The sequence below is a fragment of the Sus scrofa genome, chromosome 13 (genome assembly GCF_054392235.1).
Source record: "Sus scrofa isolate SSC_HxYL_T2T_F1_AM1 chromosome 13, Sscrofa_HxYL_maternal_Yorkshire_Landrace_v2.0, whole genome shotgun sequence".
NCBI lineage: Eukaryota > Metazoa > Chordata > Mammalia > Artiodactyla > Suidae > Sus > Sus scrofa.
Genome location: NC_139395.1, coordinates 143,387,969 through 143,411,319, shown reverse-complemented (window position 1 = coordinate 143,411,319; position 23,351 = coordinate 143,387,969). Strand labels below are relative to the sequence as shown.

The 23,351-nt window shown below is 37.8% G+C and overlaps 1 protein-coding gene across 5 annotated transcripts in view; it reads right to left on the bottom strand.

Moving 5' to 3' along the window:
- Window positions 1–23,351, bottom strand: part of CCDC50 (coiled-coil domain containing 50) — a 72,722-nt gene that overhangs the window by 32,921 nt on the left and 16,450 nt on the right. For 3 of the 5 annotated variants that reach the window (XM_084990717.1, XM_013982294.3, XM_003132590.7), the window contains exons 2-4: window positions 11,382–11,444; window positions 10,453–10,579; window positions 7,411–7,501 (exon numbers count right to left, since the gene is read on the bottom strand). In XM_084990717.1, coding sequence (XP_084846843.1) covers window positions 7,411–7,501; window positions 10,453–10,579; window positions 11,382–11,444 — 281 coding nt within the window. Of the gene's footprint in view, window positions 1–7,410; window positions 7,502–10,452; window positions 10,580–11,381; window positions 11,445–23,011; window positions 23,076–23,351 lie in introns of those variants that run through there. The other 2 variants (XM_084990718.1, XM_084990719.1) reach the window with 1 other exon arrangement.

The window sequence follows — 23,351 nt, the reverse complement described above, 5'->3', positions numbered from 1 at the left end:
GAGTCTATAATAAGCGATGAAGAGTTGCTAAAGGTTTTGAGCTTTCAAGTGACTATTCTGAATCTGAAGATTAGTTCTATGAAAGGCCAAACAAGAAGGCACATAAACTTTGTCCATGATACTTTTTCAGAAAGAAGATCCCTGGCTGTCACCAGATTCTTAAAGATTGTACAAATAGGGCAACAATATTCACTGGTGCACATGGTAATAACAATCACAGGCAGTCTGAGGTACTTACTGCTAAATATCAACAATGAGGAATACAAGAAGTGCTTCGATGTTAATGGCGCAAATTTTGAAGCAAAAATTAACTGCTATTCCCAATTTTCTGAACAAGTCGCAAGACTGCAAGGTAAATTTTAAAAAGTCACCTGAATTAATCACTTTCTCTCATATCAGTGTAAAAATAAGTTGGATGCTGAGGCTAGGTAAATTAGCGAAGGTTATCCATATACTTGGCTTTTAATGTTCATAAAATAGCCTTACAAATCTGAGTTTACGTTAAATAAATGCCTAAATTCAAATTTATAAATATATTATTAATATATACCTTTACCTGATTTCTATGCTGGAAACCTCTCATAAAATTACGTAAAATACATACATATATTTGATAAGTAATTTATGTAAAAGCGCTCACTCAGAATGAAAGGCAAAGAACCACACAGGCATGGTTTTCATGCAAAGAAATCTGAATTTCTAATATTTTGATTGAAAAAAAAAATCTCCTAAATCTGAAAGTTAAGACAATTTTATTTTCCCTTCCAGTTAAGTCAGAGACACTTTGGGGACACTGGGAGAGAAACATTAACTACCAAAATGAATTTCCTTGGGCTTGAATTCTTTATTTGTAAAATGAAGAATTTGAACTACTCAATCTTGAAGTTAAATGTCTTGACACCATAATGCACCATGTTCATAAACCTGTGAGTGTTACCAGGTGTCAACCTCTGTGACAGGTTCATTACACTTGAGGTCTTACAAAGCAATCTAACAATCAGTTAGGTAGAAAAAGAGGTTTGACAAGATAACTTGTTCTATCCAAACTAATATCCATTACAGAATTTCCCAAATCCCTATACTTTTTACTGCAGAAGTACGAAGAAAATGTAAACACTTCCCTGAGTTGTCATGTTTACCAAGCACCCAACACTACATCTTCCTAAGTGGTTTGTTTTACTGAGAACAAAAAATTTCCCTTGACATAACTAAGTAAAAATATAAAGGAACATTACCAGGTCCAATGGCCAGCAGAAATTATTAAATTGTACTCCAGGGACTTTATAATTGCTTTCCCATTATTGAATCTAGTTATAATAGAATACATAGTAATAAGCCACTTTCTCAATGTGAAGAACCAAAGATGAACCAAAGAGAAGCAAAGATGATGTCTCTTTTGTACAATGCATTAGCTAGGCAAAAGGGGGGCTTTTAATAAATCAGAAGAATCATCATCATAATCGTCATATACCTGAGCAGCCAAACCTTTTGCTCTTTTAGCCTCTCAACTCCTTTTGAGTAAGCTTCTTCTGTCTGAGAGGAAAAGCTATCTAAAATTGAGGAGGAAAAGGATAGATTCAACAGAAAATTGCTCTCTATATAAGCAGGGTTTAGCACAAGTCAGTTCTCTGCCCTGATTTCCAACATTACTGCACAATGGGTTTAGTTAGGTGATCTCAATATAAAGATTTTCTCCCAGGAGTTCCCACTGTGGTGCAATGGGATTGTGATGTCTCTGTAGTGCTGGGCCACAAGTTCAATTCCGGGTCTAGCAGAGTGCATTAGGATCCAGCGTTACCACAGTTGCAGTGTAGGTTGCAACTTGGCTTGGGATCTCCACATGCTGCAAGGCAGCCAAAAAACATTAAAAAGAAAGAAAGAAAGAGAGAGGGAGAGGGAGAGAGAGAGAAAGAAAGAAAGAAAGAGAGAGAGAGAGAGAGAGAGAGAAAGAGAAAGAAAGAAAAAGATTTTCCCCTGAAACAAGCTAAAGATGGCAACTGTTAGTCACAATGCTTGGATGCAGCTTAGTCACCCTTGACATAAACAACCTCCCTGGTCCTCAGCTTCCTTCCTGCTAAAGGTTAGTCTAAAGAGCATTTCCCAAGCTCTGTTTCTGAGAACACTATATCAAAAGGTTCTCTAAAAAAAAAAAAACAGAGCATTCAATAGGAAACATGAATTATATCTACTCTTTAAACCCATCAGCCCATTTGAAAAATCTGATAGAAGAAATGTTATCTTCTTGTAACCCAGGAATTTCCAAATTTATTTTGTGACAGAAGCCTTTTTGTCACATAAAAAACATAAACCTTATGAAATTAGTGTTTGACAGAACACAACTTGGAAAGAACAAATCTAAAAGAACTCATAAGCCCTTTTGAAGTCACATTCTACTTTTTCTTCCTTTTTCTTTTCTTTTTTGTCCATGTCCATGGCATGCAGAGGTTCTTGGGCCACGGATGGAACCCACACCATAGAACCAGGGAACTCCAAATTATTTTCAAATTAATCATATAAATTAGGTAAACTTACTTTGGGCTAATAGGTAGAAATAACTCTGCTGCATAGAAGACTTAGTAAATCCAGTTATTGACATAAGGATTTGTCATTACAGCTCATCTCTCCCTTTTCTGTTATCCAAGCTCACTTACTCAACTTTGGAAAACTGGAAGGTATGAGATAAGTAAGGGCATAGTTAAGGATCCCCTAGGATGCTAGAAGAAAGTTATTTTAAGGAAAAAAGATTTACTGGTTCCTTTCAATAGGTCAAACATTCTGCTAGAGACCTTCTGTAGAGAAACAAGATACATGGACAATATCATTAATGTTCTTGTCTATTACTATTAAGTGTTAGCAGCAAAATGATTAACATACTGTTAAGACATGCAAAGATAAGTGTTCTAAAGAGACATTCATATGAACAAGGTGCAGTGGGGCCCAGAGGAGTCCCTCACGTCTTTCTCAGATGGCAAATTACAGAACCACGTATTGGATTCCTTAGAGTATTTTTATGGTTTATATGATTTTACATCAGGGTTACTTCTCCCTTAGAGTTTCCACCTCTATCATACAATGGTAGTCAGATTCCAAATGCGGAAATCATGGGGACAAAGACAATCTAAAGGAGATCTGAAAGTGAACAAAAACAAAAAAGGAAAGTCATTCCATCAGATAGCTAAATTTCTTGTATTAACTAGCAATTAATACATTAACATCGAACTCAGTAGGAAACTCAAAGCAGGTATAATCCCAAAAGGGTTGCTCTATAAGATGAGAAAAATAGGATAATACCAATTCTATGGCTATAAAAATATCAGTGTAGCTAGGAAAGGAAGAGAGAAGAGTTTTCTCAACCGGAGGCCTCCCATTCACTCCCCTAGTTTGGCTATATATGTACAAACTATAAAGAGCCAAAACACAGGAAAAAATTTTAGTATCTAAAATTATAACTAGCTGAGCTATCCTCTAGATATTACCAACTTATATAAATATTCTTTTAGAACATGAAATTCTAATCACTTAAGAATGCTATGAAAAAGTACCATGGCTCACACTAGATTAATTTTTAATGTAAATTGGTTACTAAGTTTATCCCTGAACAGTTCACATTATAAACAGCTCCAAACTGTTGGATTAGTGCCACAGACCTTTCATAACACGGTTGGCCATGCTACCATTTACTTAAGCACACACACAAAATGCTTTTCCTTAAAATATTTTCACGATCGTATATATTTGGACCTACATTCAAAGACATAAGGTATTCACACACACGCTTTTAGTTAAAAGCTTTATTTAAGAATAACTGAGTTCAATAAACTAAACACAAATCTCTTGGCTTCATTAAGCATTGACAAATGCTTAAGCTGTGACCAAAGAGAAAGATGGCAATAAAATTAATCCATGAACTGACACAGTCCAATATTACCAAAGGCTACAAGCCCCTTTAACAGGGCCCTTAGGGAGAAATGCAACTACTACTATGTTTAAGACATTATGTAGAAGACTTAAAAAAATACAATAAAAAGGGGAGTTCCCATCGTGGTGCAGCGGAAACAAATCCAACTAGGAACCATGAGGTTGTGGGTTTGATCCCTGGCCTTGCTCAGTGGGTTAAGGATCTGGCGTTGCCATGAGCTGTGGTGTAGGTCGCAGACACGGCTCAGATCTGGTGTCGCTGTGGCTGCAGCGTAGGCTGGCAGCTTCAGCTCTGACTGGACCCCTAGCCTGGGAACCTCCATATGCTGTGGGTCTGGCCCTAAAAGGCAATAAATAAATAAATAAATAAATAAAGTAAATATATAGCAAAGAAGAAGGGAAGGAAGGGAGGAAGAGGGAAAGAAACAAAAGAACGTGGGGAGGGAGAGGAGAGGAGACGCCACAATCCTGGTATGAACACAAAATATCTTTTTAAGCTTTTCTACATTTGTCTCTGCAATGGAAATGATACTTTGCTCACAACTGTACTCTGTTTAAAAAACACAATAAAATTATACCATAACCAAGCTAAACATGCTAATTCACCCACACAAAGCTGTATAACTCTACTTCTCATGAATAGTGTTGATCACAAAAAAATCTGTCCCAAGAGGGAAGGGCCCTTGGATTCCACATCTTGTTGTTTTGGGTGATTATAAACTACCCAAGAGAGTAGACCCCAAAAATCTCTAAAGGAGATTTGGGTGAAAATCCAGAGAGCAATTTTCCAGAGCCCTACTGCTAAGTAAGGATTTATTAGCAAAGCAGACTCTACAAGGAAGTAGAAGAGCATAGAGGGGGGAAAAATTGGACAATTGATGAGTAACAGGCAATGCAGAGCTGGTCAGAAAAAGCAGCACTATTTTCTCAGTCTCCCCTGTGAGGCACTGTGGACTAAAACAAACAAGGAAGTATTATCATACATCCTTCAGTGTCAAACTTTACCAATACAAGTTATGTTTACTTAATGTAACAACATACTAGTCATCTGAGAGTCGCATTTTTTGATGACAAAAAGAACATCTTGGCATGAGAGCCATCTTCTAATCTAAGGCATCAGTGAAAAGGCAAAAAATTCTGAAAGGAGTTTTTTTAAAGGCTAGTCTCACTAAACCTCCACAATTGGATTTCTCATTTAATCTCTCCACCACACTGGGGAAGTGGGAATATTTCAATAGCTCAAATAGTAGTAGAAGGCAAGGTAGTAAACTCCTGAAGACTCCTCAAATCATACCACACTGGAATACACTCAGGCTTGTTTATCCCTCCCTTTTTAATTCAGCACATATCTGTCTATAACAGAAATCAGAGGTGCTATAAAGGGCAAAATGGTGGGGAAAATACCTGGCAAGAAAACAAAAAGGAAAGAGCAACTATTAACGTAATATTTAGCAGAGACTTTTTACATATGATCTTATTCAAATTTTACAACAGCCCTTTAGGATAGTGTATAGTTATCATGACTTCTTCAGTTTGGAACCTGAGGTTCTATGTAGTTAAGCGAGATGCTCAAAGTCACAGCTATAAGTTAAACAGCTAGGAGTCGAACCCAGAAGAATCCAACTCCAAAGGCTACATGTTCTACGTTGTCTCACAGTATCTCTAAGTCAGAGGCAGTCAGTCAGAAGACTGAATTGTACAACATTTCTCTGGCATCTTATTATAGCTTGAGACCAGGCATTTACTCCTGCAAGTCTTAATTTCTTCATCTGAAAAATGGAGTCATTCACTACACTCCACTCTTTTTATAGTATTACAATGAGATTATTTATTACGACGGCTATTTAGACTCCATAAAATCAAGTGTTTTGGTTTCCCTAACACTGTTTTTCTCCGAACAGAGCGGAGGGGACACAGGATACCAGTAGCATTTATAAGAAGCCAACTTGATTACTCTGATTTTTAAAATAGAAGCTTTCCTGTCTACAAAACATAATCACTTCTTTCAGTTCCCAGTTTCATCTCCAAAGCAAAGTCTTGACTATAGAGAGGCAACACATCCTGCAGTAAAAAAAGAGCCCCTGTGTTGATAACAGGAAGGATAAAAAGGAATCCCTAATTCATATTTTCAATTCTGATTGTCACATAACCATGGTTTGTTTCTGAATGAAACAGCTACATACACTCACACCAGGTGTCTCACTTGGCACTGAACAAGGAGTTCCAGAGGAACAAGGATGGCTCACTGGGAGGAGCAGAAGCTGCAGGCTGGTTCACTGATGACCCTGATCACATCTATTTAATAGGATAATGGTATGTAACAGTTTGTCCAGGAGAGTTTCAGTTTATATACTTATTAGGAGTGCCTCCTTTAACCCTGAAAAGTATTTCTCGGTATACTATATATTATACGGTCTTCTATTAAAAATGATAAATCATTTTTCCTTATTATAAATCAAGACAATGGCCAAGAATAACACAATAGGTGTGTAAAAGAAGAAGACAAAGAGTCAATGCAAACTGAAAAGGAATTATTTGTAAGAAATGCTGAAAACAACTCAAAAGCAAGTAGTTTTTAAATGGAAATTCAAGTCTTCTTACAAACCATATACTACTGCTAATTTTAGTCATTTCTAGCTTTAAAAGCAATACAATTTAAAAATATATACAGAATCAAACAGATCACTTCTCTGAGGCAGCATGTCATAGGAGAGTGAAACCATTAACAAAAAAAAGAGTGAGAGCAACGGCCAGGCCCTGACTCCTATTCAGGCTATACTTAAGGTTTACTCTCCCTAAAGCTGTGGGAGTAACCCATAGACAGACACTCTGCATTGGGTTGAAATGCCCCTTAAAACTTCATTTATACCAAGAATTTCAGATGACTTCATTTGGATCTTTGCAGATGTAATTATTTAAGAGGATATCATACTGGATTAGGGTCAGTCCTCAATCCAATGACTGGTGACCTTATTAAAAAAAAAAAATCATAGGACAAAAAGATACAGGGAAGAAAGCCATGCGACAGTAAAGGTAAAAGCTGACATGATGCAACCACTAGCCAAGGAATGTCAAATCTGCTGAGAAACACCAGGAGTTGGGAAGAGACAAGGGTCTTTCTTAATAGGGAGTGTGGCCCTGTCCACACCTTACTTTCAATTTCCAGCCTTCAGAATTGTGAGAGAATAACTTTCTGCTGTTTTGCTACCAAGTTTATGGTAACTTGTTACAGAAGCCCTAAGGAAACTAATTCACACTTTATGTCAAATTATTCATTATCATCTTTTAAGATTTCATCACTTACACAATTGATCAAAGGGCAATAAACAGTGGTCTGTTGAGGGTGACATTTGGACTACGCACCCCCAAAGGTAGTGGAGGGGTTGTCACCCATCCAATAACCCTACACTGAGCCTGCAAATATAGAAATTCATGGCTCTAGACCTGAGCAGCCCTCCTCTGTGGGGCGGAGGGGCATTAACTAAGTTGTACCTCGTCCTTCTTCTCCTGAATGCGTCGTCTCTCTGCCTCGATAGTCAGCTTCTCCTGGATCTCTTGAGCAATCTCACAGTCTTGTTGTTCACTAAAAAGCAAAGATGAAGACAACATGAAGAAAGAAAATAAGGAGTGATTTTTCCTAAACGCAACACATTTTACTGAACATTATGAGCCAGTGCATATTTTTAGCTCACTTAATCCTCACAATAATGATTCAAAGAGGTTGAGACTGTCACGTTACAGATGAAAAAAAAAACTAGGTCCAGAGTAGTGAAATCATTTCCCTAAGATCACAGAGAAAATAAGTGCTAGAATCAGAATGTGATACCCAGCCACTACAGTAGAAAGCTGGAGGCTTTTTCTATACAACCATATCACCTAATGCTACTGGGGCTGCTCTGCAGAGAGACACGCATGTTTCCTAGATTCTGCAAAGGAGATGCACTGTGTGAGAATAAGGTCCATAAATATCCAAATATGTACAGAGTACATATAAAAATGGGAGCGAATCCACTTAAATGTCAATAATACCATAAGTGGTGGTGTGACTTTAAAATGATTTTTATAATTTTTTAATTAGATGTATTTTTTTTCAGTTTTGATAAAACTGAAAAAAAAAAAAAGTATATTCCTAGCTTCAGTTCCGACGAGAAACCTCTCTGGGTAATGCCAGTTTTCTTAATGCTCTGGCCACTAATAAAACCAAATGGTGTAATGCTGATGCAACCATGGTTTAGTTTAGTTTTGTTTTGGCATTCATATGTTCAAAAAAGATTTAAGCAGCACCTGCTATCGTCTAGGCACCATGCTTAACACTGAGGATACAAAAATAATCTCCATCCTGCAGGCAAAAGCTTATAATACATTTTGGTGGGAGAAACAGATCCTTGAAAACAGCACCTGTGGAACAATGGTTCCAGCAGAAAATGGGGTTTGGATCTCTCAGAGGTGGGGATAAGTGCACAGATCTTCTGGTTTCGGGTTTCAAGAAAAGTTGAGGAACAGCTTAAAACTCTTGAGTGGGACAGTGCTGGGGAGCCTACCTTTACAACCTTAACTGCTAGTTAGCAGAGATATAGACAGGCTTAGAGGTTACTATCTAAAAAGATGCTGGAACAAAATTACAACTGTACTTTATACACAGTTGTGAAACAAATATTCCCTCTTATTCTCTCCCTGCCTACTGAACCTAAAATACTCAATGAATCTAGCCTTGGTTGTATATTTCAAGTTTACTACAGACTTTGTAATTGAAAAGTGTGGGAGGTCGGGGGGCAATATCCTAAATTCTCTGGAGGAATCTAAATCCATATATTCTAACAAAGCTGAGGGGATGACACTATTCTCATTTGTACAAGGAAATGGTCACTTTCAACATGTTTGGAAATAGACGTAGAAAGTAGACATCGGCTCACATGGAGGTGTGTTTGAATATGGACATGCACACACAGGACAGAGAGGGAGGAGAGGAATACAAGACAGAGAGCACAGGCTGGAAGTGGAAATAAATGGTAAGCTGTTTAAGAATCAGCAGGAAAATCACTATGTAAGATGCTTGCAAACCTGATTTCTGGTCCTGTCACCACCAACCAGTAAATCATGCCCTCTCATGTCATCTTACCAGCTATAAAAGTTTTTAGACATGGAGTTCCCACTGTGGTGCAGCAGAAATAAATCTGACTAGTATCCATGAGAACGCATGTTCGATCCCTGGCCTCGCTCAATGGGTCGGACATCTGGCATTGCTGTGGTAAAGGCTGGCAGCTGTTGCTCCGATTTGACTCCTAGCCTGTGAACTTCCATGTATCATAAGTGCAGCACTAAAAAGCCAAAAAAAAAAAGTTTTTGGACTTAATGACTTCATATTACAAGTCTAACATCCTAAGATTCTTAACCATTCAAACCCCAGAATGGAAAATAAAAATCTATTCATTTTTAATGTCTATGTCCTCTTTTTATTCACACACTTTTTAAACTTACAAAATGTATTTATTAATCTAGTTTTAAAAATATGGAACACTTTATGAATTTGCATGTCGGTTCAGCAAATGCTCAGAGTTTTTCTCCCGATGCCCTTAAAGGCAGTGCTATGGTTTATTCATATCTGCACTCTCTGGTGCCTTTCAGTGTCAGGGTTACTAGCAAGCGTCATAGAATGTTTATGTACAAAGCAAGGAAGCTGAATCAAATCACAAATAACGTCCTCTCTGCAAATAACAAAACAGAAAGACAAACCCTTTCTCAAAGGCAGTAAAAAACAATAGGCTTTCCTATTTAGTTAAACATGACGACTAAAGTAAATTGGGGGGGGTCCCTTCTCTTCTTTTTTAATCCTTCGTATTCAAAACAATACCTTGTGGTGAAATCCAACATTAGAGACTGAGGTACGAGAACTACTCTTAAAGAAGAAATACACCCCGTGAGCTTTTGAAACACTGAAAAAGAACACAAAAAGTTGTTGTGCTGAAAGAGACCTTAGATATGATCTCTCCACTTAGGAGGAGATGGAGAAATAACTTTTGGTCAGACACTGAGGTTATAAAGAGAATGGAGGGTGCAATTCAGAGCTTTCCAAAAGATTCTGATTCAACCTAAAAAGCAAGGGGTTCAAGGAAAATAATTGTAGCAAACACTGCTAGGAAATAGTAAAGGAATCCAAGAGAATGCATAAAGTTCTTTGACATTCAATTTTTCTGTGGATTCCCCCACACAACCCATGAGGCAGAGGGGACAGAGATGATTTTTCTCCCCTGTACAGGTATGGAAAATTGACTCAAGAGGTAGACCAAATGGCTCAAACAGTGAGACGTGGTAAGAGTTCACACCAGAATCCACATGTCCCCAAACCTGGTAAAATATTCCAACAACAAAGAAACATTTTAAAATGAAAGAAAACTAGGGGATAGTCTCTGTAGAATTTGTAATCTTAACAGTGAAAGGAATCAGAGGGACAGAACAAGAGTCTTCCCTGCCTGCTTGCTCACTCCACAGAGAAAGCCAGTCCAGGCACAATGCCCTCCACCCCAAAGTCCTCACAGGTCTTTGTAGCGCTTCTGCAGCTGAGCCTGAGCTTTCAAATCTTCTTCCTGAAGCTGCTTGGCCACCTGGAGATCATGCTGGACCAAACGGTTCCGCTGAACATTCGATGCCAAGTGATGCTCAACTGGACAGAAAGATTGGGAAGATGAATTACGATCCTTAGAATAAACTTAAGAACAGCCTTTCCATGAAAAAAAACTTCACATCCATCATTTCATCTTAGGTTCTCCATAACGCTGTATAATACGTAGCATAGGAGTCACTAGTCTCCTCTTTCCATTAAAGTAAAAAGAGGACCAGAAGGTAAAGTCATCCGGATTTGGTCACATGGTGAAACAGTGGCAGTGCTAGGACTTCTACTTAAATAATCTAAAGGCAAAGCTGGAATTCTTTGTGCTCCGTGAGTTGCTGCTTTATTTATAAACTACATTTTCAATAATGAGTTTTTACACTGACACATGAAGTAACGATTCACAAATTACATATTCACAAATATGTACTTTAGTATAACATATTAACTTAGATTCACTTTTCCTAATTATATACATAAATATTCAGAAAAATCTACAGTCTAGATACCAACATTATCTGGGAAAAGGTTCAGGCCCCAAAGCTAGGGGAAGGAATAGATCACAGATACATGAATAATTAGTGTCTCCCTTCTACACCATTAAGACAAAGGAAAAGGTTCAAGTTCCTCTTTTCCTCTGATACACTGAACCATCTTCTCATCCCTAGTGGCTGCTAATATCAAAATCCCCAGAACTTCATTTTTCACCAAAGTGTCATTTGCCTACACAAATCCCTCAGGATGGATGGGTGGTACAGCCTGATGACTGTTTTCTCCCTGCCTCGCCCTAAGAAATTTGCCTCAAGCTACCATTGAAAAAGAAAACAGAAGGTGCACGCAAGGGGCTGTTACTCACTTTCTTGTTCCTGCAGGCTGTGGGCCAGGGTGTGGTCCTCCAGGACAGCAAAATCTCGGCACACTGCAGAGGGTGGTGGAGAAAGGCAGACAGGAAGGCTCATTAGTAGTATTTCAACATAAAAAGAAAAGGGATTTTGTTCAGGACTTCAAAGAACATTCTACTATTTTAGAAGGATTAATTTTATAACTCACAATGCACCAAACAGTGACTAGTTAGTATAGCCTTCATTCACAAAAATCCCACATAGTATCTGCTCGGTGCCACGCACAAGGTGTCACAAAATAATGGTTAGGTCCCTGGCCTAAAGATATTAATCACAGAATCAGAACCAGGGGTCCAGAAATTCTAATCCACCTCTACAAAGGGAGGGCAAATATTGCTGTAATAATAAAAGAGACAAGAATGTTCTGTATATTGCAGCTGAGAAAAATTTGAGTTACTGTACGGTCAGAAGAGTTAACAGAAATCTAGCCTGTGCCTCAGCCATCTGGGGTTCCTGCTGTATCCTCGTGCTCTTAAGGAAAAACACACCTTTATTGGTCCCTTGGGCAGAGAGCAAATCTCTACCTTAAGGATAATTACATTCTTCAATGGGTCCCACACCCTCAGACATGAGTGTCTGAGTTAGAACTGGTTCTCTAGGTCTCTCTAATTGTAGAGTTGCCTAAAAAGAATCTGCAAAACAAAAGACAGTGGGAACCTTGGAGAATACCAGGCATCTGTCACTAACTTTGCCTCCACCTGGAAAACCAGGACTATTTTCTTAGACACAAATAGGAAGGGATGGTTTTAAAGATCCATTCTGCTCCAAACTGCAATTTAAACTCTCCTTAAAACAGACATACACATGAAGGACTCATCATAAAAAATGCTATTTTGTTTGTTTTTTAAGGACAGGACATGTAATTTAGGAGTTATGTCCTTAATCTGTTCCAAGCATATAACTCACATTAAAGAGGAAAGTTCCCAAAGCCTCAGACTACTGCAAAGTGTCGGACTTACAACTGTCCTCGAGGGCTTACCAGAGTTTATAGATTTCCTTCTGTAACTCCAGCTTTGTCTGTGAGGATATTTAACTAAGACGGAATGAAAAAACCACTCCTTTGCCATTCTTAACACTTCTATCTGCCCCCATATACATTCATACATCCCCATCCCTCACTTAGAGATAATGCACAAAAAAAGCAGGTATAGCTTGGAGACATCTAGATTACTCCTAAAATGTTTTCGGATGCAGATCATTTCTGCCCAAGAAGCATAATAAATCGAATATGACCTGCTTACCTCTTACTAAAATGCAACTACAAAACCAGTAATTCCAACAGGAAGTCTGGTTCTTTAACATCAGATATATTCCCCAGCAAATTCTAGCAACCTGAGGCCCAGGTCAAAGTTCTCCTATATTTCACAGAATGAACGTGCTTTCAAGAAGAATTAGTTAACCCTTTAATAGTTGAAGAAAACGAGACCCTAAAGGAAGAAAGGACTTATTCAGGCTATATGCAGAGTTTGCTGGTGGCAGGGTTGGGAGTCAGTTTCTGAGCAAGTAAGAGCTCCTTCTTTTCCTGACACCATGACAGCCCTCCAGGACTCCAGAGTCAGAATGGACTGAAAGGAGATATTCTATACTGCCCAACATGCATTCTCTATAACAGATGGCTAATTGACATTAATTAATTAAATGGCTAAGACATGTATGGACATAATTCACAGAAAACTAATATTCACAATGAATTAGCCAAAGTGAATGAAATCAAACCTTGTGCAAAGAATCCTATTTTAAATACACTGCCTTGTTGTCTGAAGCACTTTTATTATACTATTTATAATTAAATACTAAAGTCAGTACTAATTTTAGATTAAAATTAGATTAAAATTTTTGGATTAATCTTAGATTAATGTTTCTCAAATCATGGTGGCAACCTATTATTAGATCATAAAATCAATTTATTGAGTCTGGAACAAGCATTTAAGAATGAGTAGACTAGAAAATAGAGCATTATCACACTTAGTACAGGAAACTATGGTTTGCAGAAATTTTTTTTCCAGTTTTACACACATGTGTGTGTATATGGTATATGGTATATACACACATGTTTATGATATGTATTAGGTCACAATGTAAAACATTATCATTTTGCCAGTTACATTCAAAAAAGTTTAAAAGCCACTTCAGTTTATGTTATTAGGGCAGAAAGTTATGCCAAATATATACGTTTCGAATATTATGCTGAATAAAATAAAAATTATAAAATTACTGCAGTTTTTCATGAGGATAACCATGTCAAGAACTGCAATAACATATATTTTTTATTTTAGTCAGCATGACATTAAAAATATAACGCTTATAGATATATATATACCTGCAGAAAAAATGTTTTTAATGTCTGGGACTGACACAAACTGAATTGTGAACAGTGGTTACCTCCAGAGAGGAGGAAAGAGACAGGGGTGCCTTCACCATGATATATGCTGTTCCAATGCTTTACAAGCAAACCAGAGAAGACTGAAGCAAATGAGGCAAAACATTAACATCTATCATATTTGGGGGGTAGGTTCCTGGGTATCTATATTTTCTGCTCTTTTTGCAATGTTTTATATATACATATATATTATACTTAAATTCTATAATAAATATAAAAAATTTAAAATCCACATTTTTTATTTCATCATCAGCATATATGGCTAAACCATAAACATGAAGAGGCACTTGAAATATCACAATAAGCCGAAGAATTTATGAACTATCGATTACCTTAATAATGACTCTTCTCAATGATTTCTTAATATTTATAGAAAGCAAGACTGAAGTATATTCAATTATTGTGATTTGACTCTGAATCTCCTAATGGCAGAGGTGGAATTGGTACTGACAGAATATGGGCAGTTTCTGAACTAGAAAAGAACATAAAAGCTCTTCCATGACTACAAAGAAGGACATACACTCATACATACACAGGGCTGTATTGGTAATGCACAAATTTAGCACTTCAAACTTTATTGAAAACTGCCAAATATATCATCTTGTTTACACCAAAATATTATTTGCTTACTGCAATAACTTCTTATGCATCCACTCTAGTTCCTTTCAAACTCTGCCTCTGTATTCTCTGCATTGCTACTCTAATGCAAGCCAGGAAAGCCACACATCCAGTCACCTTGGTAATCAGTACTCAGGTGAGGAATTAGAGAAAACATTTCTCAGCCAGGACAAGTTCAGAGCCTGGCTCTTTGCTCCTCCTCTGGTCTACTCTACTTTGAAGTTAATGTCTATCAACAGTCCTGAGGATAAACAGCACAAGCTCATCTCACTATGTTTCCCTGCAGGCACATTTACCATGAACCCTTGGACCCTGAGCTTTTATCCTTTGCAAACCTTTTCCCTGCTATGTACACTTTCATTCATCCCAATCTCAGGCTGATCTTCTTGCCGTTAAGCCAACCCCATCATTCTCCTTCGGTCCCGTCCAGACATCAACAGCCCCATAATCTCTACAACTTTCACACAATTAGGACTAGATGTAACATATAGTAAAATTTCAGGAGATGCTCATTAATAGAAAAAAATGAAGAAAGACTAGTCAATAAAGTCAAAAAACATAGTTCCACAGGCAAAGGAGGAAAACAATGTTATGAATAGAATTAAGCTCTGCCATTTATGACAGCATCACAGAGACTTGTAAAATTTTCCAGACTTTCAAATAAAAACAAGAAACCTCTCCCAGTCCCATTAAAAGAAACAGAATAAGGTAATGCCATTTGCAGTAACATGGATGGAACTAGAGTCTCATACTAAGTGAAGTAAGTCAGAAAGACAAATACCGTATGATATCACTTTTATCTGGAATCTAATACATGGCACAAATGAACCTATCTACAGAAAAGAAACAAACTCATGGACATGGAGAACAGACTTGTGGTTGCCAAGGGGGAGGAGGAGGGAGTGGGATGGACTGGGAGTTTTGGGTTAGTAGATGCAAACTATAGCATTTGGAGTGGCTAAGCAGAACAGGGAACTGTATTTAATCACTTGTGATGGCACATGATGGAGGATAATGTGAGAAAAAGAATGTGTGTGTGTGTGTGTGTGTGTGTGTGTGTGTGTGTGTGTGTAACTGGGTCACTTTATAGCAGAAATTGACAGACCATTGTAAAGCAACTATAATAAAAAATTTAAAAAAAAAGAGCTTTAGTGATTTTTAAAATCCAGATATGCACATATATACAGTGGATTAGTTTACATTAAGGCAAGCAATTCTCAGAAATAGGATTAGATCTTCCATCCATTTTCCATGAAGAGAAAGACAATTTTTATTCATCTGTGGATTCCCCCTAAATAAACAAATGGCATAAAACGTACCTAGTAAACACATCTATTCAACAAACATTTGCTGAATTCTATTAATAGAATGAATACCTCATTTACAAGCTATGAAGGAGGTAGACATGACAGAAAGGTAAATAACCAGAATATAAAATCTGATAAAGGTCATAAAGACCTACATAAAATTTCTGAAGGCATAAAAATGGAGGAGTTATGCTTGTTATAAACTGGGGGGGTAGATGTAAGGAGTGGGGGGTGACTTGGCAGAGCTGTATCAGGAAACCTTAAAGTAGTTAACATGCAAAACCAGTCTCAAAGAAAGATTAAAATTTCTACAGGCAGAGTGGTAAGCCTTCTTAGCACAGGGACCAATGAACTCAATACAAACTAGGAGTGGAGAAGTTATTCCCTTCTCTCATTTTTTTACCCACATCCCAAAACTTTCTGAAAATAAATTCCGATGACTCAATCGTGACAAGCTTCCACCCACATAAAAATGCCTGGGTTAATAATACATCCACTAGAAACTACTTATTTCAACTGTGTCTGTATTGCCTTTTATGTTCTGGTATAATTTTGTGAATTATTCTGTTTTTGTATAAATGCTATTAAGTAGCAAATGGAATACATATTCATGTATTCACTGCTTTGAGAGCTGGGTTTATGCATTCTTCCCTTTGTTCTGTACACATGGAAACACCCTCTATAAATGAGGAAGATGTTCCAGACATACATACTGTCTTGAAAAATTTGGTAATGACAGACAATCACAATTGACATTGACACAGTACTTCTAAATTACAAGGCACTTTCATACTTTTTCCTCCCAACCATCTGAAGATATGTGTATTTATCAATATCCTCATTTTATTTATGAGGAAATTAAGGCTCATAGAAATAAAGTGGCTAGACCAAGATTACCCAGCAAATGAAGTGGAAACCAAACTAAGCTTTTCTGGCCCCAAATACTTCTGCTCAAAAAACTCCTAGAAGAAACGGGTCTATACTGAAGCATGCCAGAAAAGAGTGATGTTATTAGATACTAATTAAAATAAGACAGATGGAGTTCCCATCTTGGCACAGAGGAAACAAATCCGACTAGCAAGCATGAAGTTGCCAGTTTGATCCCTGGCTCAGTGGGTTTGGGATCTGGTGTTGCTGTGAGCCATGGTGTAGGTCACAGACGCAGCTCATGTCTGGTGTTGTTGTGGCTGTGGTGTAGGCCAGCAGCAACAGCTCCGATTAGACCCCTAGCCTGGGAACCTCCATATGCTGTGGGTGTGGCTCTAAAAAGACAAAAAAAAAAAAAAAGACAGATATGCACTAAGTTCTTTGAAGCCAAGGATGAAATAAAATGTAGGAATACATAGTTTACAATTCTCACTATCTTCCAAGAATAAGCCTCCAGCAATCACAGTTGCCCTGTGTTCGTATCTGAAAAGCAAGGGCAATAAAAAGTGTCTGTAATTTGCACACTGTTTCATAGGTGACATACAAGAAAGACCCTAGGTAGTAACCGTAATGAAACTCCAAAGAAAACTTTCCTTTGGGGTCGAGCCACTTCTCCCCATCTTCCCTACTCTCCATCCAATATCAATGACATTCCTGGAGTTTTGGTGGCCTAGCAGCTAAGAATCCAGCGTTGTCACGGCTGTGGCATGGGGTTTGACCCCTGGCCCGGAACTTCTGCATGCCATAGGCACGGCCAAGAAAAAGAAAAGAAAAGAAAAAGAAATAACAGAAATCAATGACTTTCCTCCTTTTTGGTAAGAGAGTAATAATGAATTAAGACTAATGTGTCTGGAGTTCCCGTCGTGGTGCAGTGGTTAACGAATCCGACTAGGAACCATGAGGTTGTGGGTTCGGTCCCTGCCCTTGCTCAGTGGGTTAACGATCCGGCTGTGGTGTAGGTTGCAGACGCGGCTCGGATCCCCACGTTGCTGTGGCTCTGGCGTAGGCCAGTGGCTACAGCTCCGATTCTACCCCTAGCCTGGGAACCTCCATATGCCTCGGGAGTGGCCCAAAGAAATAGCAAAAAGACAAAAAAAAAAAAAAAAAAAAAAAAGACTAATGTGTCTAAGAGTTGTTAAAGACAATTTTAACTAAGAAATGTTAACATATGCAAAGCCCTAAGGGTTTGTTCACTGTCTAACAAAAGAAATATCTAATATACTAAACAAGAGCCTTTTCCCTTTATTTAAAGCTTTAATAAAACTGCCTTGTTAGAGGAGAAATGGGATGCAGGTAAATTGTGAATGGACCTCATCCTAATGTCAAATCTTCCCCATTCTCAGCCCTAGCCCAGTTGACACATAAGGAACTAAGATGACATCAACATCATCATCACTAATACCACCACCAAAGCTACCCCCGAGCCCCATCACCACCACTGTCAGCAGGGGCTTTTTAGAGATGCTCGCTGTGGAATGGAGACACTCTCCTACCCATCTGCCCCAATTATGAGCCCCAAATAACAAACACAATTGAGTCACTGGTCACTGCAACTGAAATTGCCCACTTTCAGGCAGCAATGTGAAAACAATGAGAACAATGTCTGAGCAATTAATTTATTAGGGAATAGAGAGGAACTGAAGCCTCTGATCCTTCTCTGCCTTTCAGTGTCTTTAAATTACCATCTTGTTGAAATGAACAAAATGCAAGTTTAGTACGATGGAGGGGCAGTGTGGCACCACATCCCGGGTGGGCTGAAGAGGTAAACAACAGAGAGGCGTTCCAACCTCATTTACTTTGTTCCTAGTCAAAGTAGCCAACAGCAGGTCTTCGTTTTTGATCCAAGTCTCCAAATCCCCTGTTCTTTCCAATGTACTATGATTACTCCATCTGCCTGGGAGACAGAAGATCCTTCTGATCAGAGATCTATTAAATAATTAAATCAGATAGACCCTCCTGTAATTATTATCCTTAGTACAAATATGCCCCCTTACTAAACTACCTGCAAAGCTCATGCAGATTTCTGCAAATCCTTTATGAAAGACAATGACTTTCATCCTACATATAGTACAAATGGTTGAGGCAGCAAGCATCATTAACCAATGTTTCAATTGTTTGAGGAGTTTCATGGTTATTGGTTTTCGTTTACATTTTCTTGGTTGGTGTGGGTGTGAAACAGAGAATGGCAGAGCCTTGCAAGTCTAACGGAAGTTTAGTCACCATTACGCAGATGTGGGGGTAAGAACTCTGCTCTAGATGCCTGAAGCACCCCTCTACTATCTAAACAATTCATAATCCACTTTCAGAAACCTCATTCAAACGTCACTTCTCTATTAACCCAATCCTATAGGACGTACAACCAAAACTATCACCACAACTGACCCTCTCACACATCCAGCAGATGTACTCGTGCTTTTTTCCCCAATGATTTCATAACATGTAGTAAATATAGCAGTAGGGGACTAATCATATTATAAATACTTTTACTCATTTGTTTCTCCGGCATATGTGCGAGATCCTGAAAGGTAGGACAAATCTTATGGATGACTTTCTCTCCAATATTTATCCCAGTGCCTGGGATAATGATTTTCAAATACATCCTTGTGGTGAGAAGGGCTCCTGAGAAAAATGATAACTAGTATAAATGATGTACCACGAAATCTTGTATTTTTTTGCAGGTGTGATCCATCCACATTCCCCAGGTCACCTATACAAAAGCTAAGGACCTGTACACATAACCATATGGCCTTAAATGACAGTAGGGGGTTTTGCCTCCCATTACTTCAAATTCAGATGCATTATAATGGAAAGGTTAATTACCCAACAGACTCCTAGAATACCAAGAAAAGTGGTACACCCAGGAAGGTGGTCAATTGTTGGTCCCTCTAGACAACAATTACACACATTGCTCAAAATGAAAGCTGGAATAACATTCCAAGGATTACAAAGTTAAATAAGTAGAACTTCCAAGATTAGACCCCAGGGCTATGGAGTAAGTGTGTATCCATGAGGACATGTTTGTCAAACTAAACAACCTGACAGGGTACACAGGATGTATGTGGTGTTTTGAAGCAGAATGTTGTTATGTGCTGAGGAGCTGGCATGAATTTTCAGAATCTGGAGCTAGTCCCCTGAGCCACTTTTCTGGAACAACTGCCTCATGCCCGCCAAATTCCTCTATAGCTGCAGGCTGCCAAATAGTCCTAAAAATTAGAAAATGCTAATAAATTAGGTATAAGGTGAATGAAAAGCAAGTCAAGGTTGACAGAACAACAACAAAAAAAGTGGAAGGAGAGAAAAATCTTGAGAAATCTAGTAAAAGAAAGATGTTTTCAGGGTTAATTACCCTTCCATAAAGATTACAGAAAGAGGGAAAGCTAGCCTTTTCATAAAAAGTTCCACAAAAACCAGAATAGTATAACCCAGGATCTTCTGAAAAGTTTTATCAAATATCTGATCTGCTGAAGCCACTACTTTTGGTTAGAACTACAATATGTCTTAGAGTATCAAAAGCGTTTAGTCTCTCCCAAATATCTCTAAGAATAATAAAGGTCCCAGATGACAGGCTCAGTTTCCAAGTTTCCTCAAATATTTCTACATTTGTCAATGTTCATAAAAAGGTACTGATTCATCATTTTCTTAAAATTATAGAAACTGATTTTCAGAAAGAGTTCAAGCAGTTGTCAAATCCAGCTTTATCCTGTTCAAATAATCATCTGGACTCTGCTTAGATTTCAGCTGCAGGAAGCCCATTTCCTTTTGACACAGCTCCTTTTCGGAAAACTATAAAATGGTCTGCGGAAGGACAAAACCTGCCCATCTATAGATATTATCCACTGGTCCTAGTTTCAGCTTCGGAGCAGTCACATTCCCTAGAGCCTATGTGGGCATTCTGTACAAACCATTGGCACTCTGAAGTCTGTGGTTTCATATACACCACAGAGGAGCATCCACGTGGTCCACCTTCTGGGTTAGGCACAGGTGAAGTCCTAAAGGTACTCGCCATGATTTGCGAGTCTTGTTACAGTGTAAACTGACTATAGCGGAAATACCTAATTTTTCAAGTTAAATTTTATCAGAAAGTTAGAAACTAAATTAAAACACTAGAAAGGATAAACATCGAAATCCTAACACTGATTATGCACTGGAATATTACAATGTAGCTTATTTTTCTTTTAAAACACTCCTGTGTTTTCCCATTTTTCTACCACAAATGGAAATCTTACTATTTGTAATCCTTTTCATTATATTTTATAATAAAAAGATAGACATATGCTTTTAATCTAATTTAAGCACCTAAACAGTGAAGCAGGAAATATTTACTAGGGAAAAAATGAAATGAGTTGTGGTAACAGTGTTTTATTGGTTCAACTTAATTATACTGTTTCCTTAAGGTTACAGAATAAAAGTTTTGTTTTAAGAAAAAAAGTATGTTAACAAAAATGAAGTCTACATAAGGCTCCAAATTTGTATCTGATTTTCCGGAGAGCCAAAGCATTCAGGGAGATATGAAAAGCTGCTTAGTTCTTATCATTGTAAAGAAATAACCTGAGTTCCTGAGTGGAGAGAAATGTTTTACTAATACCAAACAGGAAAGCAAATTCAGTTACCAAGCTGGGCCTTAAGTAGGAAACCCTTAGGTTATAAAATGGACTCATCAATAGTTTAAGCATGAATTTTAAACATGTGTCTACATGCACACAAACACATACACATACCTTCAACAAAAGCACAAGTCTGCTCTCAGTAAGGAAACATTTTAAAAAGCAAAACAACTGATTTTACCCCAACATTTAACTCTGATGCAAGTTATCAAAATAGGTTTCTGAGCTTTTTTCCCCTAATCCCCCCAATGCAAAATTAAATGAATGGTTTGAGATGGAAATGCTATAAAATTTGGTTATGATGATCACTGTACAACTATAAATGTAATAAAGTTCATTGAGTAATAAAAAATAAATGCTTGATCACCACACACAAAAAAATTACATGAAAACCCCAGTAACCCAAACCAGTTGTTTGGCAAGGAGATACATTATAGCTAACCACAGACACACTAGATTGCAGGCAAGTGGGTTTTTAAAATGCTGAGATAAGTCCTCAAATCAGAAGCACTACTTTAATATCACAGACCATCTACATCATTATCAGAGACCACAGAGGAACTGGGTAACTTATTGGAAAAGTGAAAATGGCTGAGTCAGAAGTATCCATTAGCGAGGGTAAAAGATTGGGGATGAGGGTAATATTGAAAAAGGAGTGGTAAAAAGGGAGTGAGGGTAGCAGGATGGAAACAGAGCAATTTTTACTCATCCTGGTAGAACTGCTGGATAGAGATAAGACTTTCCATTAGGATATATCTGACTCAAGTTATCATAAATGATAAAAAAACCCAAAATACTCATGAATACAAACAACCTCTAAGCTTCCTGTGCTGCAGGGATGAGCTTTATGGATTGATGCCTGGAAGCCAAACTTTTTTGTGTTGGCAGTAACAAGACAAAAAAACTATCCAAGAAGAGGTCCACCTCTTCAAAACGTCAAGTGAGATGCATTCACATGGTCCAGTGTTGGATGGAACGGGTATTAGAAAACACTTCCTTAAACTAAACTGATTCTGTATGTTCCATCCATCCATCATTACTCTATCCACTAGAGTCACAAGAAATTTTTTTCATATGGTAACTACTAGTATTTCTTTAAATTAACCAAAATTAAATTATGAAAATTCAGTTCCTCAGTTCCACTAGCCACATTTCCAGTGCTAAATAGCCATATCTGGCTTATGACTTCCATTTTGGACAGTGGGGAATGCCGAGTATTGCCACCATCACAGAAGCTCTGTTTGACGACACTGCTCTCAACAATAATCACAGTATGAAAGAAAGGACAGTGCCAATTCAGAGAAGTGGACCACTCCATAGCATTTAAAACCATTTTAATAATGTGTGTGTGTCTGTGTCTGTGTATGAGAGAGAGACAGACAGACAGACAAAGAATACGCATGCTTATCTTTTAACAAACAGATACAATTCACTTTGCCAGTACAGACAACTGAGGGTCCTGAATGTATTTTTGGTCCTGTAGTAGCTACTAATTTTTCTTCCAAGTGCTTGTATATTCTATCTCCTACCGTTCTTATTCCTCAGGCTTAAGGCGATGGTAGTTTTGCTAACCTCAACAAGGTGAAAAGAACAAGAGTTGTTCTACAATTATCAAGCAACCACTGTGCAAATATAATCACAAAAACAAAGCAAACAAATATTCTCTTGGAAAGGAAAGTAAACTGTTAATTCATCGTCGTTTAAGGAATCTGATTCTGTGAAATAAAACTGCTACTGAATAAACCTACCAGATCTCTAGTACTGAAGAATTCTGGACACTGATGAGCAAATGTATGCATTTGTGAATTTCAATTGACCTGGAAAATTAAATTGATCATAATCAGAGAAGCATTCTCCTAAATTTACTGTCTTTGGTGCCTTCTTTAAAGAACAATTACATTTTACAGGGGTGTTCCACTTCAGAAAAATTCAGGAATACATAAATTTACACAGCAGCTAAATGAGTAATTACTCCTACCATAAAAATGATTAAAAAGGAAGTACATGTCTTTAAAATGATTCAGCTGATCTTTTAATTTTTATATATTATTTTTAGGGCTGCACCTACAGCATACAGAAATTCCTTGG